This window comes from Amborella trichopoda, chromosome 11 (genome assembly GCF_054954075.1).
Source record: "Amborella trichopoda isolate Santa Cruz 75 chromosome 11, AtrichopodaSantaCruz75HAP2 v2.0, whole genome shotgun sequence".
In the NCBI taxonomy this organism is placed as follows: Eukaryota; Viridiplantae; Streptophyta; class Magnoliopsida; order Amborellales; family Amborellaceae; genus Amborella; species Amborella trichopoda.
The window spans coordinates 39713194-39739671 of record NC_142346.1 but is presented as its reverse complement, the minus strand read 5'-3'; the positions used below and the strand labels follow the sequence as shown (position 1 = coordinate 39739671).

The window sequence follows — 26478 nt, the reverse complement described above, 5'->3', positions numbered from 1 at the left end:
TACATCAATTCATTGCTCCTGATATTAATCACTTTTTGGAACCCAGTTCAACTATCAAACTTGATACCATACCATGAATACAACCACCAGCTAAGATACTAACAATACAGACATGCAACTTAAACAACCAACAAAAACTTCAGTCTACATATCCCCTCCTTCTCGGAATAAACCGAATATAAGGAAAGTCAGGATTCGTTTAGAGTTTTCTAGGTCAACACACCCATTCATCAGGGTTCTATATACAAATGGAAGAGTCAATTGAAAAATACTTACAACATCTCTGACATTTGAATAGAAAACCAACCATATCCAAGAGTGGAAGTAGCAGAGAGCAACGCGAGCTAGATATTTATGGTCTTCACAGCCTCTCCACTCACCTGCGCATGCAAGACCATCTGAACCTAGGGCCGGCAGGCACAGGAGGGCCTGGCACAACACATGACATGTCGCCCGACAATGTTATCCACAGGAAGAGGTCCCCTACAAGAAGCCAAACCATGGCAAGAATGAATTCACATGAATAACAGAATGAGAATACATACCAAGAATGCATTGGTCTTGGACAATTATGTCCCATTAAGGACAAGACCACAGTAGAGAATGGTGAATAGTGGAGGTCAGGATCCACCAGAACTGCACAGAATCCTAATTGTGGGCCCCATTATTCATGAATGGTGGAAACCCCAAATGGAAAAAAGTATTCTATGGTCCATTTTGAGTGTATAATTCTCTTGAATATCCTTCCATCACACAAATATGAGATTAAAATAAGCCAATGGTGTACAGTATAAGGTAATCCACAAGGGCATCCATCATCGGCGTTCCTGATACAAAAGCTGGGGATTCACTATACCAAGGTGAATAATCTGGAGGTCACCCTGTAGTGAATCTTAACTATCTATCATCAGAAATAGATGTATGGATGCCTCTTTAACCTCCCATTTGGTATACCTTATCCTTTAGTATTTTTAGGGATCATATACTACAGTCAACTTGATGCTTTAAGCCTAATAGGGCTCGCAAAGGGTTGGGGCAGCCTTGGTCTTAACCTGGCCCCAGTCTCCATAGGCCGGCCTGAGCCCATCTAGGCACCAGCCTGGCCCCTGGTCCAGCCCAAACAAGTCCATGGCCAAGGCCTTTGGCACTGGCCTTATCAGGTCTAGGTCAGGCCAAATACAAATAAAGGAAAAGAAAGAAGAGAAACAAAGGAAATAGGACCAGGTAGGGCCAGTCTTGTCATGGCCCAGGCCCGGTAGCCCAGGCCCTAATTTTTAGGGCCAGGCCAACCGGGCCAGCCGATCCATATCCAGCACTAAGCCTACATGCATTTTCTGTTCCAGTTTTCCCCAGTGGAAGGTCGGAGATTAAATGGAGTGAAGATAATTGGACATTTGCCAGGATAAAATTGGTCTCCACCATCTATCTTCAGACAGGTAGATGCTCTCTTCTGTACCATACACCATAAACCATTGGTGTATGGCCTTCTTCATTTATTACTACTCACCAAATGTGGGAATCACAGCTATTGTTCCGATTGTCACCCATCACAAACACACAACCTCTTGGCACATACTGCACAAATAAGCAAGGCAGGTTAGAGGTCTCAGAGCACACCGAGGAAGCAGAGAGACCGTGCGCAGCCTGAGGCTCATGAGGCACTCAGATATGTCAACAACATGGAGTCAGCCCACTAACTCACTAACTCCTCTCCCACATCACTGTTAATGAACCTTTATCTCTCTCTCTCTCTCTCTCTCTCTCTCTCTCTCTCTCTCTCTCTCTCTCTCTGCGTCCACTTCAAAGACTGTTGGAAACCCTCATCTACTCCATAATGTTGTTCGAGCACGTGCTCTTGTCCGCGGGGTAAAAGAAATTTCGAAAACCAACAAGAGGGAGACAATGATCAAGGAAAGATGGTTCCAAGGAACACACTGTTGCATGCATCTTGTATGCCAAAGGCTCTGCAATGAAATCCTCAGACTGGGCGGCACCGTTGATGTAAAGCACCCCATTATTCACCTGCAGCAAAATTTAATAATGGAACAGAAAATCTTGAAGATGATTATGAGGATAACCAGTACAATCAGATACTACTTTTCTCTCATCAGTAAGCATCATTGTATACCACATGAGAAAATAAACTGATTGGAGCTTGGTGATTTTGAGGAGGCGACAAGATACATAAAGAAACCAAAGTTCTCAGTTCATAGAGACATCATAGAGTGAATCCAAGGAATAGCTTATCATGAAATCATCTTATAGTTGTTATCTTAAATCACAACAAAGCTAACAACAACTTGGAAATGAGAAATTATAAAATATCAGGAAGGTACAAAATTTGTCAATGGAGTTAACAGATGCACCCAACTGCATGAATCTGCTAGATTGAAGGGCATACAAGGATCACACCATTTTGAAGCCACGTAACGGAAAGAAAAACTGGGATAGGGCATCTCACGGAAAATGGAAAAAAAAAAAAAAAAATGTCAATAACTTGTAAAACTGGATATTATGTCATGTGAAGAGGATGGTGTTTGAAATGTTGGCTATATAAGGTTTTGAGCAGTTTGCATATGTAACAACGTGAGGCCAAAATGAAACAGTACAGAAATATCAAGTCTATATTCAGAGACAAAAGATTATTATGAAAGAAAGTATCAAGACACCCTAATCGGATAGAACAGATCTAAGCAAAGTCTTCAGGCATAGATGGTTATTCCACTGCATTTTACTTGCTACAAATCAGGATTTGCTTCTTGGAATGTCTGAGTTTTAATGAAAAGGAATGACTCCAGAGGCAATCAGTTCTACATATATATGTTCAAGTAGCTAGTCTAGAAGTCCTCAATCTCAGTAGCATTTCGTAAACTAGCTTACAGAATTGTTAGTAAAATCAGGCTTATCTTTAAAAAAGCAGTCTAGATAAATTAATCTACACAAGCCAAGATGGAAAAGATATGACGACTTATCGCATCACTGAGGGTATGGTCCTTGATAGAGCAGAATGGCAAACTGGTATTCGTATAGCCGATCCTAAACAGATGGGGAATGCCTATGATGATGATGATGATGCTGATGAAGCCAAGATGCCTTTATTATGGGGAGATCTATTTATTTACATCTATCGACTTCTGTTACTCATTCATACCCCAAAGGGAGATTAATGAAAATACACCTAGTTTACCCACTATTTAACCTTTTACCCATTTTCAAATATTTCAACTCATGACTATTTAACCTTTTACCCACCTAGTTGTAGTTGGATGGGATTTTTGAAACTAAATAAAAAGAAATGGGTAAAATGTTAAATTTCCCTCTTCAAAAATAAATAAAAATTTGCCTGCAACTCTGACTTAAGTAGTGTTCATGAGAACAAGGAGCTTGGGTGCCAAAGTGGACCAATTTCATTTTCTATGTACATGGACCCCCTGTAACATTAGATGCCCAGATAGATATAAAAGTGCTCTGACGCATTGATTCTTTTAACACATTCATTTTCTTCTTTTTGGGAAGTGTTGACAATAACACATTTATTTAATAAGAAATATTACATGTTCTGAATATATACTATAAAGTATATTTTTTGGTATGCAATATTTTTATATTCCACGGTAGAATACCAATATAACAAGCTTTGAGGTCATAACATAATTCATAATTTACTTTAAGTAATTGATTATTTTTATTCATATTACATCACTTCTATATACAAGTACCCCAAAAATGTCTGGTGTCAGTATTAGTGTCAATAGAATATTACATCAGTAGGTTAGGACCTATTAGTGTTTAGGTGTCATGTTGTGATTACATCATACTCATACCCAGTGATCTAAATCGGCTCAGAAACGGTGGGGTACTGGTCCGGCTCCAAGAACCCCCTCCCTGCAGCCGCATTTTTCCTTTTTCTTTTATTTTCATGAGAAGAAAACCCTAGAGAACTGGCAATCTGGCTTGGGCGGGTACTGAGCTGGCTCGGAACCATTGATTTACCAGTTCGACCCACTGAGTCCGGTATTTACAAAAACTACTCATACCATAATACAGAGGAAAAAATCACATACCTTAAATCAGTTACTAATGGGGTTGATGTTGGATAAGCCATTCAATATGGCTGATGTTGCTCAAAAATTACTAAATGGGAAGTATGTAGGGGGAAACCACAGTTTTACTAATATTGATATGCCTATAAGTTATTGCAGCATTGTCTATAACCAAGATGGACAAAACAATCTACAAATCTGTCATTGAACTATCTGATTTACATAATGAAATGGAAAGAAGAAAAGGAATTAGGAAAGTTCAACAGAAATTCTGTTGCATGATGGATACCTCTACCCAGTCTCCGGCCTTTGCAACTATTCTCTTGATGAAAATATCTTCTTTAAATCCCATCTCCTGATTTTTCAATGTCATGGAAAAACAAAATCATGAAAGAAAAAAATTAAGGGACGGAAAAATAAATTTCCAACACTACAATCTTCACTCAAACCTGTAAACTCCTAGGTGCAGTAAAGGTTATTATATCACCTATAGCAGGGCTCTTATACCAATATGAAACCTGAAGGACACATCATGAAATTAGATAGAAATACACATCAATGAGTAAGAAGCAATAACTGGAAGCAGAAAATATGCATCAAGGAATAAGGATCAATAACCGGGAAACATCAGAGTCTATTGTTTTATTTGAAACAACCAAACTTATTAACGCATGGTAAAGCTTCTTACAATGCAAACCACAACATGTACAAGACATCTGAAGGATCCAGAAACATAAAACACTAACATAATCAACAAATTTGTAGCCAATGAGTCCCTAGAATGATGCTAGCATTATAAAAAAAATTTCAAATGCAAAGAAGCACAGATGCCTTCGAAGAATTGCAATGCCTTTCTTGGGATACAAGACAAAAGCAAAGACGATAAACAAATGGAAATATCAGGTGGCTCTTGACCAAACCCAACATGACAATTATGGAGGTCACATAGGTGTGCTTTCTTTTCTTTCATGTTTACCAGCCACACCAAACAAAAGAGCCAAAAAGTAGCCCCAAAGGTAATCTTATAAGATGTGAATTCTGGACCTAGCCTCAAATGTGATTTTAGAGTATAGGGGTGTATATTTTTTTGAAAATGTATTCATTGGTGAACATAAGAATATGGTGATATGCATGAACAAGGGCACAATGCAGATGATAGTCATGAAGAAATAGACAAACTTGAGATGCAAGAGAGCCCAAAAACCAACTGACTTTAGACTCGACTTTCAGATGTATCTTATAGGAGAACCTAGAAGCTTCTAAGAATTGGGAGGGTAGCAGACAACAATGAAGGGGATCTGATATCGAACTTGAAAGCTCATACCTCATAGATTTACCTCCTAGTTCTAGGCCTTTAGTTTACAAATGGGTTTTCGAACTTAGGGAGAATGGTAGCATTAAGAAATTCAAGGCTAGACGAGTTGCTGCGGTTGAAGGTATTGACTCCTTTGATACATATGCACTAGTAGGTACAATCAGCGTTCAGAAAATGCCGATCGGATCTGGAACCGGATGATCCGGTTCGGGTATTGGCTGGGCTATTTCGGATCCAACTATAAAACGGGATCCGGCCATGTCGAGGGCATTTTTGTCATTTCTGTTAAAAATGAGGACAATAACATGGCCACATGTGTCTCCATTAGCCATGGGCCCCTAGCAGCACGTGTCCTTGGGCACATTGCCTCATGCTTTTCAAGCACGCAATTGTGTGGTACTGAGGAAGGTTTTATTCACGTCTAACTTCTTTCATTTTTTCGATGTGGGATTTGAGCATGGTACTTATTGTAATTAAAAGGCAATACAATATAGGCTTTTATTCAATCCACGTGAATAATACAACAAGTGGGTATGTGGTGTAGTTGGTTATCACAACTTCTTACACACTGAAGGTCCTTGGTTCGAACCTGGGCTGCACCATCTTCTCATTTTTCTTGTCAAAAAAAATAAATGCATTTGAGTTGCGATTATTGTAAGCTTAAATTAGATATGGAAAGGTAATACAATATACGCTTGGAGCATGTTAGCTCTTTTTACCTCTCTCATCTATGAATACCTATTGTTCGTCTAATTATATTTTTTATTTTTACAACATGGTGATCTTTAACATAAATTTAGGAATATTAATTTAAAGATAGAGTTCATACAATAAAGCCATTTGAAATCTCTCTCTCTCTACTAGCAATCTCTTCCACTAAATTTATTCTAGAAACCTAAAATATTAGATTTTTGAAAAATTAATATGTTATTTCGAAAATTGGTACGCATTCTAATAATTTCTACATTGATAACCAAATCTTATATTTTATTTATTAATTTTATTTGCATTATAAATTATGTAATGTACTATTTTTTCTTAGAGTTGTCAATAATATATTTTAAATTAGATGATATTGGATTTGTTATTATTTGTATAGTAAAATAGTTATAAAATATAAATCAACAATTTCAATTTCAGTATATAATACTATAGTTAGTTAGGTTGTAATAAGTTTAGATTATAGTTAGTTAGGTTGTAATAATTTGGGTTTTTTTTTAGCGGATTAGGATTTGTGGCCAATTCGAGATTTTGGTGGCCATTTTTCTATCGATTTAATCCATTATTTATTGTAGTCTTGTATGATTATATACTTCATCCATGATAATTATATGATTTTTCTTTTGTGATGTAAATTTAATGGTTAACATAAGTTCATACAGGGAAAGAACATCTCAATAGTCGCATATTGACGAAAAAAAATGAAAGTTAATAATGCAGTACCCCCATTTCTTATTGGATTCCTAAAAAACAACATTTATAATGATTTTTAATAATTTTTTTGGATTTTTTTATTGTTGAATGCGACCGATTCCCGATCCGAACCGCTGATTCACCGATCCGGATGGGTTTTTGGGGTGCCCGATTCAGAGCACCGATCCATTTTTTAAACCACTGGGTACAATAGCTACCATCCAGGTACTCATTTGCTCTGTCCTCCATATATTGTCTAGAAATTTACTTGATGCATGTTAAAACAACAATTCCAAATGGGGAACCAGACAAAGAAATATATTTCGAGTTAACCTAAAGGATTTGCACTAAAACCACATTGGTTTGTAAACATGTGAAATCCACGTTTTGTTTAAAACAAGCATCAAAATTATGCCATGGTAAGTTTGATGGGGTAATCCCACTAATAGATGTGTAAATGCTGAAGTTTTAAGTGGTGTTGTAGTTATTGTATGCCTGTATGTAGATGATATGCTTTTGCTAGGTAGCAACATTGCATGCATCAAAGACACCAAGAACTTATTCTCTTCTAAATTCAATATGAACCATTTGATCAAAGCTGATGTGACTTTCTAGGAATGTAGATAGTGAGAAAACCAAAGGGTTACATATTAACCCAATCTCACTATATAGAGAGTTTACAAAGATTCAATCATTTAGACTGTCGGCAACAATTCTAGTACTCAATTGAGAAAGAACGACAGTAGTTACGTCTCCCATTTAGGCTTTGTTAGAAGCATTGGATGAATAATGTATGGAGTGTACTATAATCAACCTGATATCACCTTTATAGTGGGTGAGCCAAGTAGACAAATCCGAGTCGAGAGCATTGACCATGTTATGTATAGGGTCCTGCAGTATCTCAAAGGGACTATAGACTTTGGCCTACATTTCATGAGTGAACCAGCTATCCTGGAAGGGCATGAAGATGTAAATTGGACAATGGTTTATGTTTAATCTAGGTCTACACGTGGTTGGATCTTTGCCTATGCAGGATTTGTAGTGCATGAGGATCCAAAACCAAAAGCATTTCTCTAGAACCAAAATGGAGTCAAAGTTAATTCCCATGGAGGCTGCTAGTAGAGAAGCAATGATCGAGAAACTTGATGGAATACGTACAACCTGTTCAAGGGAATTTACTGTGCTTGTGAAGTTGTCTACAGAGAGGAGTAAGATCTACAATGGAAAGTCAAGGAATATTTGTTTCAGGCATAATCAATTGTGAAAGTTACTCAAGGATGGAGTAATTATAATTGACAATATAAGTCTAATTAGAACTTGCCGAATTTGTTAACCGAAGGCCTTGCAACGGACCAAATATGCAAGACAACTAGAGGAATAAGATTAAAGCTCATTGAAGACAACTCATAACGTGATGGGAACTCTACTTAGTAAAACATGAGATCCCTAATCCCAGGGTCAAAGGGAACAACAAGCCAATAATGCAACAAGCTTGAAGCACCACAATTCTTCTAATGGAAATCAAAGGACTCTACCCATTCCTGCATGTGTTATGTAGTGATCTAGGACCTATGGAAGGATGAGCTACACTCCTATTGAGTCAATACACCTAGATGATGAAATGCACAAGTAGAGATGTTGAGTTACAGGGTACCATGGATTCACACATACGATTATGGAAGTGAGGCCACTTCCTTTGGGAATTGTGCATTATCTAGAGCACTCATGAATACAGGGACATTGAGCGCAAGGTTATCAATGCGTGAGCTTTCTAAGAGAGCATAGTTGCCTGAGACAAAAAATGTAGTATACAGGAGGGATACCTATATATGGATACGATACGGCTCAAGATTCATCCACTCGTTGTCCGGGTAAGAATTTTGCATAACAATATCGTTGGAGGTTCAAGTCTCTTGGACACCTTTATTTATGCATTGTCATTCCTAATTTGCCTAACTTAGAGTCAAGTAGTTAGTATTTTAAAAAACGTTTCACAAAAACTAATGGTATTTTTTGTTTTGATTGGGTAGTTTCTATGTTAAGGTAAAGTATGGCTAAGAGAGATTGCTTTTATCCCACATTGTCTAAAGGCAAGACTTGTAACTTAAGCGGGAAATTTTTTTAGCTCTTTGAGGACTTAGAAGAGAGACTTGGGTGCTTTCAAATTATGCATTAGACATACACACATGTGAGTGAGAGAACCTTGCCAGACAAGCCAAACTGAGTTGTGGATGTGGCACAGCCAAAAGTTTGGCATTGGGTCAAAATATTCTTTTTTCTAGTCAAACATTTTCACCGGAAGTTGAGTTGTTGAAAACTCTCGTCAAGGTTTAGAAAGAAGCATAACATCTCACCACAGTTAAAACCCTAGAGTTATTATATAGAAACCCCAAATTTTGATCATGGTTAAACCATTTAAGACATTTTCTCTCACTTCTTGTCGACCAAAAGCTTTGCTTTGCCACATGTCACACTTTTACCAATTGTTGTCACATGTTTGCCACCATCCTCCACCAGAGATCGATTTGGGAACGACGAACGAATATAGGGTGGAAGCTCCCTAAGGTTAGCATCGATGTTCGTACATTCAACAAGTTAAGAAGCTAGATCCTAAGATATCTAGGAGCGAGATCCCCTTGTCACTAGATGTGAGGTTTTGACTCAGAGGCATCTAAGCACAGCTATACATAAAACAAGATCAATGAATGGTACAATTGTATATCATAAAATTAGGATCATGTCAATGCCTGCTCGATCCATTATCATACACCGTAGCTTATTACCAATGCCATAGCTATGTTGTCCCAATTTACTACAAATAATATAGTTTAAGAATATCAAAAATTAGCTTACTATGATATTAAATTGTAGGCTTTTTATATCATCATCTTAATATACCACGATGTGTTATACACCACAGTTTAACATAGTCTAAAAAAATAAATCTATAATACTAAGGAGAGGAGCAGTAGCTCAATTAATAGTATAGCTCCTCTCCTTGGAGGGATCCTGCAAGCATTTTCTTCCCAATCTCTCCATCATGTTTTCTCCCTTTGATTTCTAATCAAAATCAAATCCAAGTCAAGTCAATATGATGGAAAATCAGTACAGAGACTAAGTTTTTCAGGGGCTTCTCTTGAGCATGCAAATCAAAGAAGATTTCATAGTGCTTCATTAGACTTAGTTGCATCCTGAGTGTATTTTTGTCATAACCTAATTGCATCTTGGATTTCGATTTCCCCTGTTGGCACAATTTGATACCTCGAAGACAATGAGAGCATTTCATACCTCTAGATTTGTTGTAGAAAGTTTAAAACAAAGGATCAATTAAGTTTTGTGCAAGTTCAAGTTTTCCACCTATTCAAAATCAAGGTTTAATATGAGGATCGAACTTTGAGCTCTGTTTTCAACCCTGCTTTACTCTTACAAAGAATTGTGAGCTTCATGTTCAAGATCTATTTATAGTATTCTCTGACTTAGCTTTTAGTTGGGTCGTTAAGGTTTGATAGCAGTTAAGAAAGCGTTTCCTATTTTGACCATTGCTAAGGAAAGACGATAATTTGTTACCGCAATTAGGGCATATGACAGGCAGGTAAGAGAAATCTCTTAAAATTTAGCTTTCAATGACCCAAATTTTGAGAATCCCATACTTATAGATTGATGAGATTGTGCCTTTCTATGGAGCCAAAAATGTTGCACAATTTCTCTCACGTATATGCCATCTAATGTTGAAAATGCAATTATGAAGCTACTAAGTGACAAAACTTTTATCAACTCCATGTGCCATCCACCGAATAAATATTCACATAGAAGATATGTAGCATAGTTGCAGGAACCTTGAGGCTAAAGCCACTGTACCACCTTAGGAACTCGATCCCGCGGCTCCGCCTAAGGGATATTTGGGAGAGCTAGGCTTAGAGCTGTGTACCTGGACTCGGCCTCGCCTTGTGGGCGAGATGAGTTTCGGCCGAGTATCATGTACACCCTGAATGTCATGTTTATATATTTAAGCCTTCGTTTTTTTAGGCAAAAAATGCTTAGTGGCATACTGGTCAATATGCATGTTAGGGACCCATTTTGGTAGGGTTTTGACCCCCAGAGCAACCCTTTTTTCTTGACCTAGGAAGATTAGTAATTTCATTGCCCATAATTTTTTTTAAACCCATAAAGACTTAAAAAAAAAAAATTTAAGGAGTTAAAAAACATGAGATGAAAAAGAGGTCATAACAAGGATCAGAACACATAAGCTCTTACAAAGTGACATCTAACAAGCTGCATGCTAAACCAACATGTCATTAGACATTGATTCTAGGAGGGAGCGACAATATATATATATATATATATATATATATATATATATATATGGAAGAGACTACAAAAATGCCTATGGGCGAAAATGAACAATATGATTAGACCATCACAGCATAGCATGTCCGTGACATGATTTTTTTCATGCAAAAATTGTACAGGGACCGACACGCCTCCCGTAGGTCCGTGGCGGTTTTTAGGAAAAACCATCACGGACATAGCATGTTTGTGATAGGGCAAAATACTATAGCAATTCGCCTATACGCGTTTTTCAGGCTTTTCCTATATATATATATATATATATTACTTAATCACTCGACAGATTCACAAAAAAATCGACGATGAGGGGAATGGAACCTGCAACTTCTCATCAATGCGCATGGGGAATCACCAGCCTGACACTCTACTCTGTTTGATAACGTTCTCCAAATTATATCTATATAACTTTTAATTTTTCTTCATTTTTGTCTTTTTCTTTTAAAATTGTACACGACTTAGGCGAGGTACTCGAACTCGGCTGAGTAACTCGCCTCGGCCAAGATCCGAGTACCTTGGCCTAGTGGTGTTTCAAAACACTGCTTTAGAGAAATAGGGATCTCGCTCTCTATGAAATGGGATCTCAATATGCATGCTTGTAGGATCCTCCAAGGAGAGAAGCTATATTATTGAGTTACTGATCCTTTCCTCAATATTATACATTTATTTTTTTAAAATATGCTAAACTGTGGTGCATATCACATCGTGGTATGCTAGAATTATGTTATTAAAAAACCTCAGTTTAATATCATAGTAAGCCAATTTATGATATTATTAAATCAGATTCATGTAGTAAATTGAAGTACTATAACTATGGCATTAGTAATAATCTAAAGTGTATGATAATGGATCAAGCAGCCATTGGCTACATCTTAATTTTATCATACACTATTAATTGATCTAGTTTTATGTATTGCTGAGCTTAGATCCTTCCAAGTCAAAACCTCGAACCCATTGACATGGGATCTTTCTCCCAGGTATCCTAGGACCTAGATCCTTAACTTGTTGAATGAACAAATGTTGATCCTAATCCTAGAGAGCTTTCACCCTATGACGATTCAGCATTCTTCAAACCGATCCCACTCAAGACCCTGCTTCCGCCTCCAACAACTGTGGTTTGTACATCAAAATTACCTTTGAAATCTAATTGAAACCGGTCGTGGAAACAATGATTTCCACAGGAAAGGGAGTAGAAATCTCGAGCCACATTGTGATTCACTATTAATTGTTTCATTTTAAAATGCCTCCCCAGTAACAAGATATTATTCAAGTTAATGCTCATTTCTGATGCATAGTTGGCTCTATGTTTGTGAAAGAAAGTTGGAGGCCATAATTGCAAAAGTAATGCTTGATTCTTTACACAGTCATTGGGGTCTCCTAATCTAGGTGTCAATCCCACTCCAAGATTTCGTTCGGGAGCTCCAAATAGATTTCTCCATGGAATTCCAACTTTTAAAGTTTGGCATCTCAATCCCCACTATCTAGGGATTGCTCCGAGCACTTTTGAAGCCAACAAGGCCTAGAAGATGATTCATTAAGAATCTCTCTCTAATGCTTTCGAAGGTTGTAATGTGTGAAATTGTAGCCAAAGCAGATTATATCAATAAAACTCAACCCCCTTGTATTGCAATGAATTACCTTGATTTGCCTTATCATAATATTTCTTTTGTTGTATTTTGAGGGATTATTACACAAACTACATTACAAAAGAATATAAAAATATTACTTATTAATTAAATAAAAATCAAGGTTCGGAAACAAGGCCTAGACTCGGGACTCAGCAAGGTCCCAAGTCCAAAATCCAAATCAATAATACAGACTTGGCCGAGGCTGTACAAGTTATAGCATTAAGATATAGGAACCAGCCGAGTTGGGCGGGTTCCTGCTCGGACTCGACACCTTGATGAGTCTGAGTAACTCGGGTAAAAAATAATTAATCAATAATTCATTTGTTATTGCACATCTTTTACTATGTTTTGTGGGATCGTGGATTTCTCTGAACTTTTAAAAATTTAGGTTTTTATATTTTTGTCATTAATCAAATAATTGTATAAAATGTGCTCTTGACCAAAGGAACTGCTAGCACGTGGTGATCCCTCTCTTCCACTCCCACTCTCACTTCCATCCAACAGCTATAATTCTTTATTATGGCATACCTGTAAGGAAGTGGTAGAAGATGGTGAACCACAGGTAGAAGTTCAACACATAATTTGCTTTGAGGGGACCACGATGACCTATCTTATGAGGCTACAGAAAGAGCAACAGTCGCAATAGAAATATATTGGAAAGGGAGAAGTCTATAAATGCCTTGTTGGAAACAATTAACTGATGATCAAATGCTTAACAACATAGCACAAGTGCAAAACTTTCTTGATCCTACATTATCTTTCAGCATAAGTTTCTTTAGGCAGTGGGACAAAAGTTTCACTAGATGCCCATTAGAAGGATTGAGTGTAGCACATAGGTTTAGGACTTAATCAACGCACAATTTGGATAACTACCAATCAGAAAATAATGACTTCGTATAGCAATGCAATATTCTTTCATTGAAAACCTTTCTTTTATTCTCAAATGGTTCTTCCTTAATAATTTAGCTCTATATAAAATCTAAAATATGCATTCTTGCTCTTTATATTATAAAGTAGATATTGACTATTTCTATATCTTGTATAAAGTTGGTTGTTATTTCAAGTACTACAGCTCTCTGCATTATGACTTTTAGCCAACCCAACTTACCATTTCAAACCCCTATGACCATTCAATCAAATATGGTTCTAACTAATTCTTATTTGAATGGATAAGGGAAGATTCACACTCCAATTTCTTAACTATCCTACATAAAATGTTCAAGTTGAAACCTTATGGTCTTCATTCAACTTAAGGTTTCCCAAACTAATTAAATGTATTTCATACGTATTCGAAATGACACTATTAGAAATGGTTTATTGACAATTACAAAAGTCCCTTGAGATGAACCATACAAGCAATAAATTAATTCAACCAATGAATTCTGCACCTTTAGTACACCATGATGCAATAAGAATTACAATATGCAACCTGTCCAATACGTAATTCAATCAATCTTTACCAAAGGCCTAACACATTTGCAATTAGATCTTCCATTTTCAAGTGTTTCGATAACCTTGATTGTGACCCAATATTTTGAAACACGACTCAAACCTTGGCGAAGGCGAGTTGCTTGGCCGCGTCTGAGTAACTCGCCTTAGTCATGCACAATTTAAAAAAAAACAAAAAAGACAAAAATAAAAAACAATTAAACATTATATAGATATAATTTGGAGACTGTTTTCACACAGAGTAGCGTGTCAGACTGGTGATTCCCCGTGTGCACCAAATGAGAAGTCGCATGTTCTATTCCCCTCGTCGTCAATTTTTTTGTGAGCCCGCAAAGTGAATAGGTATTGAATAATATATATATATATATATATATATATATATATATATATGTGTGTGTGTGTGTGTGTGTGTGTGTGTGTGTGTGTGGAAGAGACTACAAAACACTAATGGGCACTAATGAACAGTATTTTTGCCCATAGGCTCGACGCCACCCGAAAATATTAAAGACAGTCACGGACATAGCATGTTCGTGACAGAATTTTTTTCACACAAAAATTGTACAGGGACCGCCATAGCTCCAATAGGTCCATAGCAGTTTTTCCTAAAAACCGTCGCAGACATAGCATGTCGGTGACGGGACGAAACACTGTAGCAATTCACCTATAGGCGATTTTAAGACTTTTCCTATATATATATATATATATATAGGAATGAAACTCAGCAAAATTATTCAACGGTTAAGAAAGAAATCTTAGCCATTGTCCATTGTGTCACAAAATTTCAGAGTGATTCTTAATCAAAAATTCTTAATACGGACTGATTGTAAAGCAGCAAAAAACATCTTGTTAAAAGATGTAAAAAATTTAGTTTCAAAACAAATGTTTGCCAGATGGCAGGCAATCCTTTCCTCCTTTGATTTTGATATTGAACATCTAAAAGGACATACTAACTTCCTTCCTGATTTCAGAATTTTTGCAGGGGGGACCGAGATAAGACCAACAGAAATAGGCAGGGAATAATGAATACTAATATTAATAAGGAAAAAGAAAAAGTGGACATTGTTCCATTACCATATACAGGAAAGCCTATAATAAATTACCCAGGAACTCCAAACCAACTCATAAAACGACAAGCTCAAGAGCTTATCTCCTCACCCAGTCTGGTAAGAAGTCCAACATCAAAGAACTCCCTGTTTATAGAAACTATTTTTTTAACTGATATTATAATAGAAGATGAACACTGGAATTTGGATCCAGTAAACATTGCCAATATATATATGATCAATAATGTGAATCCCTCCAATGGTAATAAGACAATGGAATGGTAAGAAGCGATTCTCCTAGAAACAGGTTCTATCACTTTGGTAGATTTTTACCAAAGAAATACAAATATAGTTGCTTATTCAAATTCCAAATAAGTGATATCCTATAAAGAATGGGGCTTAGATCCCATGAGAAGTAGAAAGTTACAGGCACCAGAATTTAATAATAAATACTACAAATATTCTGAATATATCGATGCCTGGCACAAGGTTTTCTCCCTCAAAAATAGTAATAATTCACACACCTGGTTTATACAAATGAAATTGCCAATAGTGGAAAATTTTCCTAACTGGTTCCAAATCTGAAGATCCGGAACAGAAATCCTTCCCCCTAAGATCCAAACTTCTCAAGCCAAGTTTGCAGAATTTAATAATAATGACCCCCAAATAGACCACCATCTATACTTTATGGCATTATATCAAATCCCCTGGATTATGAAATGGACTTTTGCAATATCCGATAATTTTACTAATGATTGAGAATACATCCCGAAACTTGGAAAGAAAATATACCTTAAATGGAGGGACGTTTATGAAAACAAGCTTATTGATCCAGAAAATATTAAGCTGAATCCCAACTCAGATGCCAGAAGAAAACCCAAAAAGCTTTGCTGAATATATTAATAAGATGAAGAAGCAGAATCCTTAAGCAACAAAAGAAGAATTAAAAAGGCAGTTGCTTCAGATGTTCGAAGAAGAAGGAGAAGCAATGTCAACCTCGTCGCAAAATGATGAAGACTATGCTGCCGAGAATGAAGATTGCAGCCTAGTACAACCAACAATTGAATTTTCTCAATAAGAGCCCGAAGAAAAAGCCCAATAAAACTCAAATATCCAGCCCGATGAATAAAGAATGACAGATATCAGTTGTTGTCTGCCACCATCAGAATTATTAAAGCCATCTGCCACCAGATGCCAGTTGTCCCTAGCTGGCCGACACTTTGGAGCCACTTAATATTCCAAGAGACCCACTAGCTAATACGACAAAGCCACCGACGACTGCTGTCCAACTTTAACTGTTTGAAGAATCTACCGACAAAATACTATTCAAGCCTTCAGCCAAATCAAAACATTGTGTCGTCTCCTTTTGAAAAATCAACATACCGTTTCAACTTTTAGGTGGAACCGACCTATAAAGGAGAGTTAATAACCCTTTGAGATCCGAGGCCTATAAAAGGAGGAGGCCTGGCATATTTGGGGGTCATTATTATTAAATTCTGCAAACTTGGCTTGAGAAGTTTGGATCTTAGGGGGAAGGATTTCTGTTCTGGATCCCCAGATCTGGAACCAGTTAGGAAACGTTTCCACTATTGGCAATTTCATTTGTATAAACTAGGTGTGTGAATTATTACTATTTTGGAGGGAGAAAACCTTGTGCCAGGCATTGATATATTCAGAATATTTGTAGTATTTATTATTAAATTCTGGTGCCTGTAACTTTCTACTTCTCATGGGATCTAAGCCCAATTCTTTATAGGATATCGCTTTTCTTATTTGGAATTTTGAATAAGCAACTATATTTGTATTTCTTTGGTAAAAATCTACCAAAGTGATAGAACCTGTTTCTAGGAGAATCGCTTCGTACCATTCCCTTGTCTTATTACCATTGGAGGGATTCAAATTATTGATCGGATATATATTGACAATGTTTATTGGATCCAAATTCTATTGTTCATCTTCTATTATAATATCAGTTAAAAAAGTAGTTTCTATAAACAGGGATTTCTCTGATGTTGGAGTTCTTATCGGACTGGGTGAGGAGATAAGCTCTTGAGCTTGTCATTTTATGAGTTGGTTTGGAGTTCCTGCGTAATTTATTATAGGCTTTCCTGAAGATGGTAATGGAACAATGTCCATTTTTTCTTTTCCATCATTAATATTAGTATTCATTATTACCTGCCTATTTCTGCTGGCCTATCTCGGTCCCCCCTGCAAAAATTCACGAGTTAAGAAATCAAGAAGGAAGTTAGTATGTCCTTTTAGATGTTCAATATCAAAATCAAAGGAGGAAAGGATTGCCTGCCATCTGGCAAAAATTTGTTTTGAAACTAAATTTTTTATATCTTTTAACAAGATGTCCTTTGCTGCTTTACAATCAGTCCGTATTAAGAATTTTTTATTAAGAATATCACTCTGAAATTTTGTGACACAATGGACAATGGCTAAGATTTCTTTCTTAACCATTGAATAATTTTGCTGAGTTTCATTCCATGCTTTAGATGTAAAGCGGACTAGTTGTTCTTTCTTTTGTATTTTCTGTTTTAAAATTCCTCCTAATCCTATTTCGGAGGCATCACACTCAATTATCTTGAAGGCATCAGAATTAGACAGTGCTAGGCAAGGTAATTCCTTAGCCTTATTTTTTATTCTCCTTACTGCCAAAGTATGCTCATCAGTCCACTTGGGTGAATTCTTTTTTAATCTTTCAAATAATGGTTTAGCATCAATGGCTAGATTTTTATAAAAATCTGAAATATAGTTTAGACATCCTAGAAATCTTTAGAGTTCTATTTTATTTAGAATAATATCAAGAAATTTATTTGCAAAGTCTATTGCCCTATCAATAGGGATAATACTTCCTTGGAAAATATTGTGACCTAGGAATCTAATTTTGGTTTGGCAAAGACTAATCTTCTTAGCCGAGACTACCAAACCCGACGCTTTGATTGCATTTATAAATACATTTATGTGCTCAAAGTGTTGCTCAATGCTTTCTGAAAATATCAAGACATTATCTATGTAAACAATCATAAATTTCATATAAGGATTGAAAATATCATTCATTATATTCTGAAATTCTGAAGGAGCGTTTTTTAGCCCAAATGGCATTACGTTCCATTCATATTGTCCAAAGGGGACATTAAAAGCAGTCTTATACCTATCTTTTTCAGATATCTGTATTTGCCAATAACCTGATTTTAAATCAAATTTAGAGAATATGCAAGCGTTTACAAGTCTATCAAGTAAATCTTTTTTATTAGGTATCGGATATCTAATCCATTTGAGTACCTGATTTAATGGCTTGTAGTTTATTACCAGTCTTGGTGTTCCTCGTTCCTTTTCTGAAGCTTTTTCGACATAAAAAGCTGAACAACTCCACGGGGATGAGCTTTTCCTGATTAACCTTTTCTGGAGTAATTCATCAATTTCCTTTTTACATATCTCGAGAAGCCTTGGATTCATTTGAATAAGCCTAGCTTTAGACGGTATTTTGTTTTCATTAAAGCCTTCCTCATAGGGTAAACTTACTATATGCTTTTTCCTATTCAAGAAGGCGTTCGGTAGATCAGCACAAATCTCTTCTTCTATTTTTCTTCTAATATTTTCAATAATCTTCTTATTTTCTGGAAATGAAAGTTTTTCATTTATTGTTCTGTATTTTACCTCTTCTTTTAGATGACATAAAAATCTTTCTTTATTTTCTCTGACTTGCTTGATGTTATTAACTTCTCTGATTTTGGGCTTGTCTATAAAATCAAATTTTACACTATGACCTTCTAGGTTTGATTCAATTCATGTGCTATCTATTTTGAAAGGATATAGTAAATTTAGAAAAGGCGTTTCAAGTATAACAGCTTGACTTAATCCTCTCACCATAATAAATAACATTTCAAAACAATTACCATTATTACATATTGCAGCATTGGAAAGTTTATATTTGATCATTAACCTACTACCATCTGCTATATTGAGTATCTGGGTTGTTTTACTAAAGTATTTAGTAGGTACTAATCCCTCATTTATACAATTAAGATCTGCTCCTAAATCTATTAATGTAAGGGACTGAAAGCTATATTCTTTATTTACTATTATTCTTATTAAGGTTAGCCATTTCTGAGTGATGACTTTATCCAATAGGTTTACAAAATTTTTGTTTTGCATAGAATTATCTTCTTGTTTTGAGTTGGATGATTCCGGAGTTTTTTCTGATGGTTTTTTATGATTATTTATAAGACTATCAAATTCTAATTCTTCATTTGTATCGTTATCAAAAAATTCAACAGCCATTTCTAATATTTTTATTCTATTCTGAAGACTCTGTACTTCAGTTTTTACTTCATTTATTCTTGTTTTAGTTCAGAAATGGATGGTTCTTTTAGAGAAGTAAATTTTTATTACTTCTTTTTAGTACTTCAGCTAGACTATAATTTTCTTGTGTTTTAACAAGAGGGACTGGTTTCCTTTTTGATTTAGCTACTTGGATGTATTGGGTTAAGGCTTCCCTTTTGACTTCTGGGTCACTTATCTTATCTATTAAATCTAGGATTAAATTTTCTTCATTTGTGAGGGTATTAAGATTTTTGCAGAAACAATCTTCCATCTGCTCATCAGAATCTGAACTACTTAGTATTAAATTTTCATCATGTATTTCTCCATCTAGAGACTCAGAATCAGAACTTGATGTGTCACTATCAGTTTCTATTTTCAATATATCATATATTTGATTTCTAATCTCCTTTTTAATCTGTAGGGCATTGATTTTCTTTTTAATCTTACATATGTTTTTGTAGTGTCCTACTTTTCCACAATTATAACATACTGGAATTTTTCTCTTTCCTCTTTTGAGATTGGATTTTTGGACAAACTTTTTAGTAAACTTGTCTCTTATCTTCTTTTGACCAGGGGACAGACAGTATTTTTTCAAACAAATAGAGAAAAATCAAACACTGCCATCCCTAAATCAATAAGTTGGTCTCAAGTAATACTCCCAGAAAATTGGTCCATTCATAATGAGAACCAATAGTATAGAACCCCCATTAATAATGAGCCGGATCAAATAATTGAATATCCAGATGGAAATATTGAAATCCAATTCAATTCTAGCCGAAGAGCAAGATTGAATTTTTTTGAAGATATAATAAGACCTCCAAAAAGAATGTCTGCACCTTCCAAACATTCTACTTCATCAATACAGGATAAGCCTTAATAAGGGTTAACAAGAACAAATAGTAACATTAATATACCCGTATACAAGGCTTATGATCCTAGTCCATCAGGGAGTGAACCAACATTCTCTGACCTTGACTTTAATATCCTGACTCTCCAGAAAGAAGAAAAGTTCAACGTAGACCTAGAATTATTAAAAAATGATTATCTTTATGAAACTAATAAAGGGATAAGAGAATGGTATCTAGCAGCATTCTCAAAAGAATTGTTAGACGCCTTTCATAAAAGATACAATAAATTTATAAAAAGGAATAAACAAAATATAGGATTCTTTAACTGGTTAACATCAACCCTTGAAGAAAAACATATTCCTATTCCCAATTTTGAATTGAATACATTAGAAAATCAATATCAAACCTTCTATACAATAGAAGGAGAGGAAATACAAAGTATACATCCTCCGGAAAGAAGCCTTCAAATAAAAAGAATGTTAAAAGACAAACCAGAAACAAAAGCTTCTCCCTATAAGTTGGCTCCTAATGAGCATAGCCATAAAATAGAAATGATCCCACACATAATAGAGCAAAACAATTATACGAACCTTTGTCTACAGTCTATCGGTAAACAAACTACTAAGATTGAAAATATAATAGGAAAACCTCAAGGTGAAGTTAGTAAAAAACAAGATAAAAAGAAGGCAGTATTATTCAACCCCCCTTCAGAGATAAATGAAGAAAGATTTAGCTTAAAAGGGATAAAGAAAAAGGAAGAAAATAAAGAATTGGTTGATGAACTAGTAAAGAAACTATCCCAGTTAAGCATAAAAGATAAAAAAGGAAAAGGAATCAGAAGCTATGGTACTTCAAGAAGACTCATTAAATAATGATGAGATATTCAAAATAGAGGAAGCATTCACAGAAGCTAATTCAAATATTAATAGGATAGATTACGGAAGGAAATGGAGGGCTACTGCCCAATCAAGGATGTACCATACTAGGCCGACCCCAGTAGAAGAGGATTTAATTTCAAGTACTGTATCCTACTCGGGTAGAACGATTGTAAATTGGAATATCGATGGTATGTCTAACCATCAAATACTTGATAGCCACGGCTTGTAAAGTAGCTAGTAATCATGACCAAGAAGTAGCCAAAGCTATTGTCTGTGGGTTTACAGGATGGTGGGATTTTCACATGAGTTAAACCACTAAACAACAAATATTAAACACTACAAGACAATGGACTGTAAAAAATGAATACAATCAAGAAATACCTCATAGTGAAAGCGATGCAGTTAATACACTCATCTATACAATAACCTTACATTTTGTAGGAAGTACTTCCTTATTAGATGCTAGATCGGAAGACCTATTATATATATATATATATATATATATATATATATATATATATATATATATATATATATATATATATATATTAAGTGTGGCCCTCTTACAATCAATATTTAATGGCATGTTGGTGTAGCATGAGGCTTTTTAGATGCCACTTTGCAAGAGGTCATGTATTCAATCATTGTGATGACCTATGTTTCATCTCATGTTTTTTAACTCATTAAAAAGAAAAAGAAAATTACTAAGTCTTCATGGGTTAAAAATAATAATTATGGGCAACGAAATTACTAATCTTTGTGGGTTAAAAATAAATATGGGTCATTGTGGGGTGTCAAAACCCTACTGAAATGGGCCTCTAGCATGTATACTAACCAGTATGCCACTAAGCATTTTCTTGCCTTAGAAATGGCGGCTTAAATATATAAACATGATATTCAAAGTGTACACGGTACTCAGCCAAAACCCGCCTTGTGCCGAGTTGACTCGACCGAGTCCAGGAACAATGGTGCTACCTATTCCTAAGCTCATTAATCTTTGTTAAATGGAGATTCATATGTTTGTTGCTTATCAAAATACAAACTTTAACTCTTCTGTTACCCAAGAAAAACCCTACACAACCAAATTCTGCAAATTGGCTGTAAGGCTTCCAACCCTCAGTAGCTTGTACACACTTACAAATCCCTTTCTCAAGTCTCTTCAACTTATTGCAATCTAGTTCTCATTTAATGGTCCATGTTCCCCATCCCCTAGAATTGTGCTAAGATCAGGTTGATCACTGGCAAGAATCTCACCATCTTCCAATTACTCAAGGACCAGAGGGTTCTCCAAGCACTGCACTGCCACCCTCCCTTTGCATCAAACCAAAATTGTACTCATGCTATAGAGCCTCATTCCTCCTAACACCACAATAATCTTTAATACAATAATGTACTCACCTCCATTATCACATTTAAAGCTATGAATCAAACCAACACTTGATGGCAATCGTCTTGAGTTACATGTAAGAAACCATCTGGCTTCTCCCGCTATTGACGATGTCTTCATCAACTAAGGAGATCCCGCATTCCTTCGATTAAGGCTCTATTTGAGACCCCCTTATCAACCAAACCACCCCAACACAACCCTGCAACCCACCACAACAAAAAGAAAAAAGAGGAATCCCAAGAATCACCCTTTCCTGGTTTTTAATGGCTCATAATCCTCTGGGAAAAACAATAGAGGTGGCTCCTTTGGGAATACCATGCCATGGACATGACCATGTAAGTACTTTGCATAGCAGAGTGTGTGTGTGTGTGTGTGACATCTTCCAACAGTAGGCAGAGACATCAAACTCATTTTTCCCCTTTGTTTTTCTAAATTATCAGTCAGATGCCTGTTTAGAGCATGCTAAGAAACTATAAGTTAGATACAATGTGAGGTTTCAATTAATAGGAACAAGATAAAGCAGCTAAGAAATTCAAATGACATACCTTTTCAATAACAACTCGGTCCTCAACTTGCAGAGTTGGATACATGGATGACGATGGAATGAATCTCATCTCGACAAGCAGTGAACGAGAAAGAAGGAATAAAAAGATCGCTCCAAACAAAGCATCGAGACTGAGCCATCTCTGCAACATGCTCCATTTCTTCTTAAAAACGCCTCGTACTCCATTAGATTTCCCCTTCAACCTCAAAATGACCCGTGTCTGAGGGCATAGAAACTCATGGCAAGGCATCCATCTAACTGACTGGAATGGCAACAGTTTACTAAAGCTACCCCTCATGACTAGAAATCCAGAACCATACAAAGGTTTTAGTGAGAGAAAGGGAGATTCAAGCAACTCCCCATGACCGGGGACCCCCAACCAAACATAGTTCTAGAGAGAGAAACAAGGAAACAAGCACCCCCACATGACCAGGAAGCCATCACTAAACAAAGGTGAAGAGAGAAAGAGAAGCCCGCGCAGTCCCACCATGACCAGGAAATCCCAACTGTACAAAGGCTTTAAAGAGAAAATGACAGAGGTTCGAAAACGCAACATGACCAGGAACCCATTAACAAACAAATGTTACAGAGAGACATAGACGCTTCAGGCAAACCCACCATGATCACGAAGTCCCCACTGTATATAACTTCTAGAGAGCGGTTGGGAAACCGCGACATGACCAGGAATCCATTACTAAACAAAGGTCAGAGAGTAAAGGAGAGGGCTTCAAGCCAGCCCATATGACCAGGAAATCCCTACTAACCAAAGGTTAGAGAGAGAGAGGTTCAAGCACTAAGATCAAATCCAATACCAAACAAAGGTTTCAGAGAGAGAGATGTTCAAGCAATACCAAATGACCAGGAGGAATTCATCACCAAGTAAATTCTAGAGAGAGAGGAAAAGGGGGGAATTAAGCCTCAAAAAGCTTGAACCGAACGGTAAGAACCCGCATACGCCTCAACTGTTGCTCAAGGAAAGAATGGAACATGTGGAAACAGCAATGGAGAAGCTTTTTCATGAAAAAATTGCACTTGAGCTCTAAGTTCAGCTCAGGGAAGGAAGAGGAAGAAGCTTCTTCTTTAGGTGGGTGGTCTTGTAGGCAGAGCAGGGATGAGGGAAAACCAGTAGGAGATGTACAGAGGAGAAAAAGGAGAGATAAGATTAAGCAGATGAGATTTGCAGGCATAATTTCATGACAGGAAGTTCATCAACTCAGTAAGAGAATCCATGGTTCACTAAACTCTGAAGTGGCTAAAGAGTTCAAGATCTTAACGGAATCCTCTCTCTCTACCTCTCTCTCTCTCTCTCTCTAAGTTGAAGGATCAAAAGCCAAACACCGCGTTTTGAAACAGTGTCTCCCTCGCGCTTTCACTCTCAGTCCCTCTCTCTCTCTCTCTTCTCCCTTCTCTCTCTCTCTCTCTCTCTAGACTGGGAAACTTGTGTTTTCTTCTCAAGCAAGTTTGAGCTCCATTTTCAAAATGATTAAATGGGGAATTTGTAAGACAGTGCGTTTATTATGTCAAAGGTCTTGGTGGACCCTGGAGTTCAATTTTGTTTTACTGGACCGGTGAAGAAAACTCACTGTGAATCAGACAAGTCCGCCAGGATCACAGGGTCCCACACATTATCTACACATACTGATTCTTAATCTCAAAATTTATGGATATGAAAAGGTATTTCAAGTTTTAAAAAGATTACACGTTGGAACACATTGTTTAGACGGATTGATCATCTTGATATCAAAATTTATGGATACGAAGAAAAAGTATTTTCAGCGTAACATATTATCTAGACTGACCAATTTCAAATATTTCAAGTGTTTATAGATTTATTCGATCTTATATTATTTTTAAATTTTTAAATTTTATAATTAGAGATAAAAATATATTTTAGGCCATAGACAAGGTTTTGGTACCAAAACTGTTTGTTTTTTAGCAAAATATTTAGGTGTGTCTTACTGTGATTGTTTAGAGAAAGTATATAATGAAACATCTATCTCTGGTATAAGGTAGTCATGATTAATCTTGACCATTGAAAGTGAAATTGGGTGGTTCCATTTATTTCATTAATCAAGTTCAAAGTTCAAAATAATTTTTCTTGTGACACATTCAAGTTGTCAGATTTCACATTAGATGGTTATAAGTATGTGACCTACTTGTATAAAAGGTAAAACGGTCTCGTTATTTACAATCCCGACTATATTTATAAGTAAGCCCGAATTGACTTTTTAAATATTTATACAAATTACATGCCTAGTTTTTTGAAAAACATAATTGGTAGGTCTAACTAGGCACCCACTACTTTTAAGCCTCTCAAACCAATTGGCGTCTGTTTGGAGATTTGTAATAGAGAACTAAAGAGTAAAATAATTGAGAATTTGTAGGAATTAGGCAAAATTGGAGGATCTTAGACTCGGACCGGTACCCACAAGTCTCAAGCTTACTCGGGAGATTTCGAACAAGCTCAACAATTTTTAAAATACAGATTTTAAAAATGAGTGGCATGTGACATGCTCATGTAGAATCATACTGTTATATTTTTGTTATAGAAAAGGACTTGGTATCATTTCAATATAGTATTCATTTTAAACTATATAAACCACGCCTTTTAAATTATAGTATTTTGTAAAGTGTGTTTTATCTTATTTATGCCGACTTCAAATATTTGGAATAAAGTTTAGATGATGATGATGATTTATCTAATTTGTAGATAGAAAAATAATGGATTTATTATCCATATTGATCAATAGAAAAAAGATAAGTCATGCTTAAATATGGAAATACCCTCTTTCGTTATGTTCTAAGAATTACGAAGAAATAAGCCTTATGCAAAGCATGCAACTTGGTGCGAGGGTGCAAGTGTGTCTCAGACGTTGAACAATCACATTTGGTGAAAGCAAATTGTATTCTTCTTGCTAAAAAGTTTTCTATCATATCCTAATCTCGTGTAAACCCTCTCTAGAAAAGGTGCAACTCTATTTCTCTATATCTTGCGCTACTGCATTTATGCATGCAAGATATTGTTTCGATCTTTTTTTTCTTTGTATCTTGATGACAATTTTTTTTTGAGAAATTAGGTAAAAGGAAACAAATCCAAATATTAATGGAAGCAATTTTTTTGGAAAAACATTGTGCGTGATCCACATATGTCATTGTTGTGTCACATATTCCAAAAAATTATGAAACTGAAAGGCATGAAGCATATTATACATTTTTAAGTAGTTTGGATATGTAGAAAAAAAAAAAAAGTTTAAGCG

General features: G+C 36.0%; 1 protein-coding gene across 6 annotated transcripts; it reads right to left on the bottom strand.

The window, feature by feature from the left end:
- On the bottom strand, positions 1 to 24523 carry LOC18436910 (chloroplast processing peptidase). 6 transcript variants are annotated; one of them, XM_006847132.4, is made up of 6 exons: positions 23223 to 24523; positions 4493 to 4561; positions 4333 to 4398; positions 1936 to 2022; positions 1508 to 1575; positions 1 to 483 (listed from the first exon to the last, which is right to left on the bottom strand). In XM_006847132.4, the coding sequence occupies exons 1-6, from the start codon at positions 23517 to 23519 to the stop codon at positions 405 to 407; spliced, it is 666 nt and encodes a 221-aa protein (XP_006847195.2). In that variant the 5' UTR covers positions 23520 to 24523; the 3' UTR covers positions 1 to 404. The 6 variants fall into 6 exon arrangements, with proteins under 6 accessions (XP_006847195.2, XP_088707622.1, XP_088707621.1 ...); XM_088851496.1 differs by lacking the exon at positions 1508 to 1575; XM_088851495.1 differs by lacking the exon at positions 4493 to 4561.
- Between the last annotated feature and the right edge of the window lie 1955 nt (positions 24524 to 26478).

What these genes read in the sequence shown, in the direction of transcription:
- LOC18436910 (XM_006847132.4), bottom strand. Translation starts at nt 23,519, where the DNA reads ATGAGGGGTAGCTTTAGTAAACTGTTGCCATTCCAGTCAGTTAGATGG. An exon ending in AGGCCGGAGACTGGGTAGAG is followed by an intron (nt 2,023 to 4,332) that starts GTATCCATCATG and finishes ATTTTGCTGCAG; the next exon opens with GTGAATAATGGGGTGCTTTA. An exon ending in CATACAAGATGCATGCAACA is followed by an intron (nt 1,576 to 1,935) that starts GTGTGTTCCTTG and finishes TTATTTGTGCAG; the next exon opens with TATGTGCCAAGAGGTTGTGT.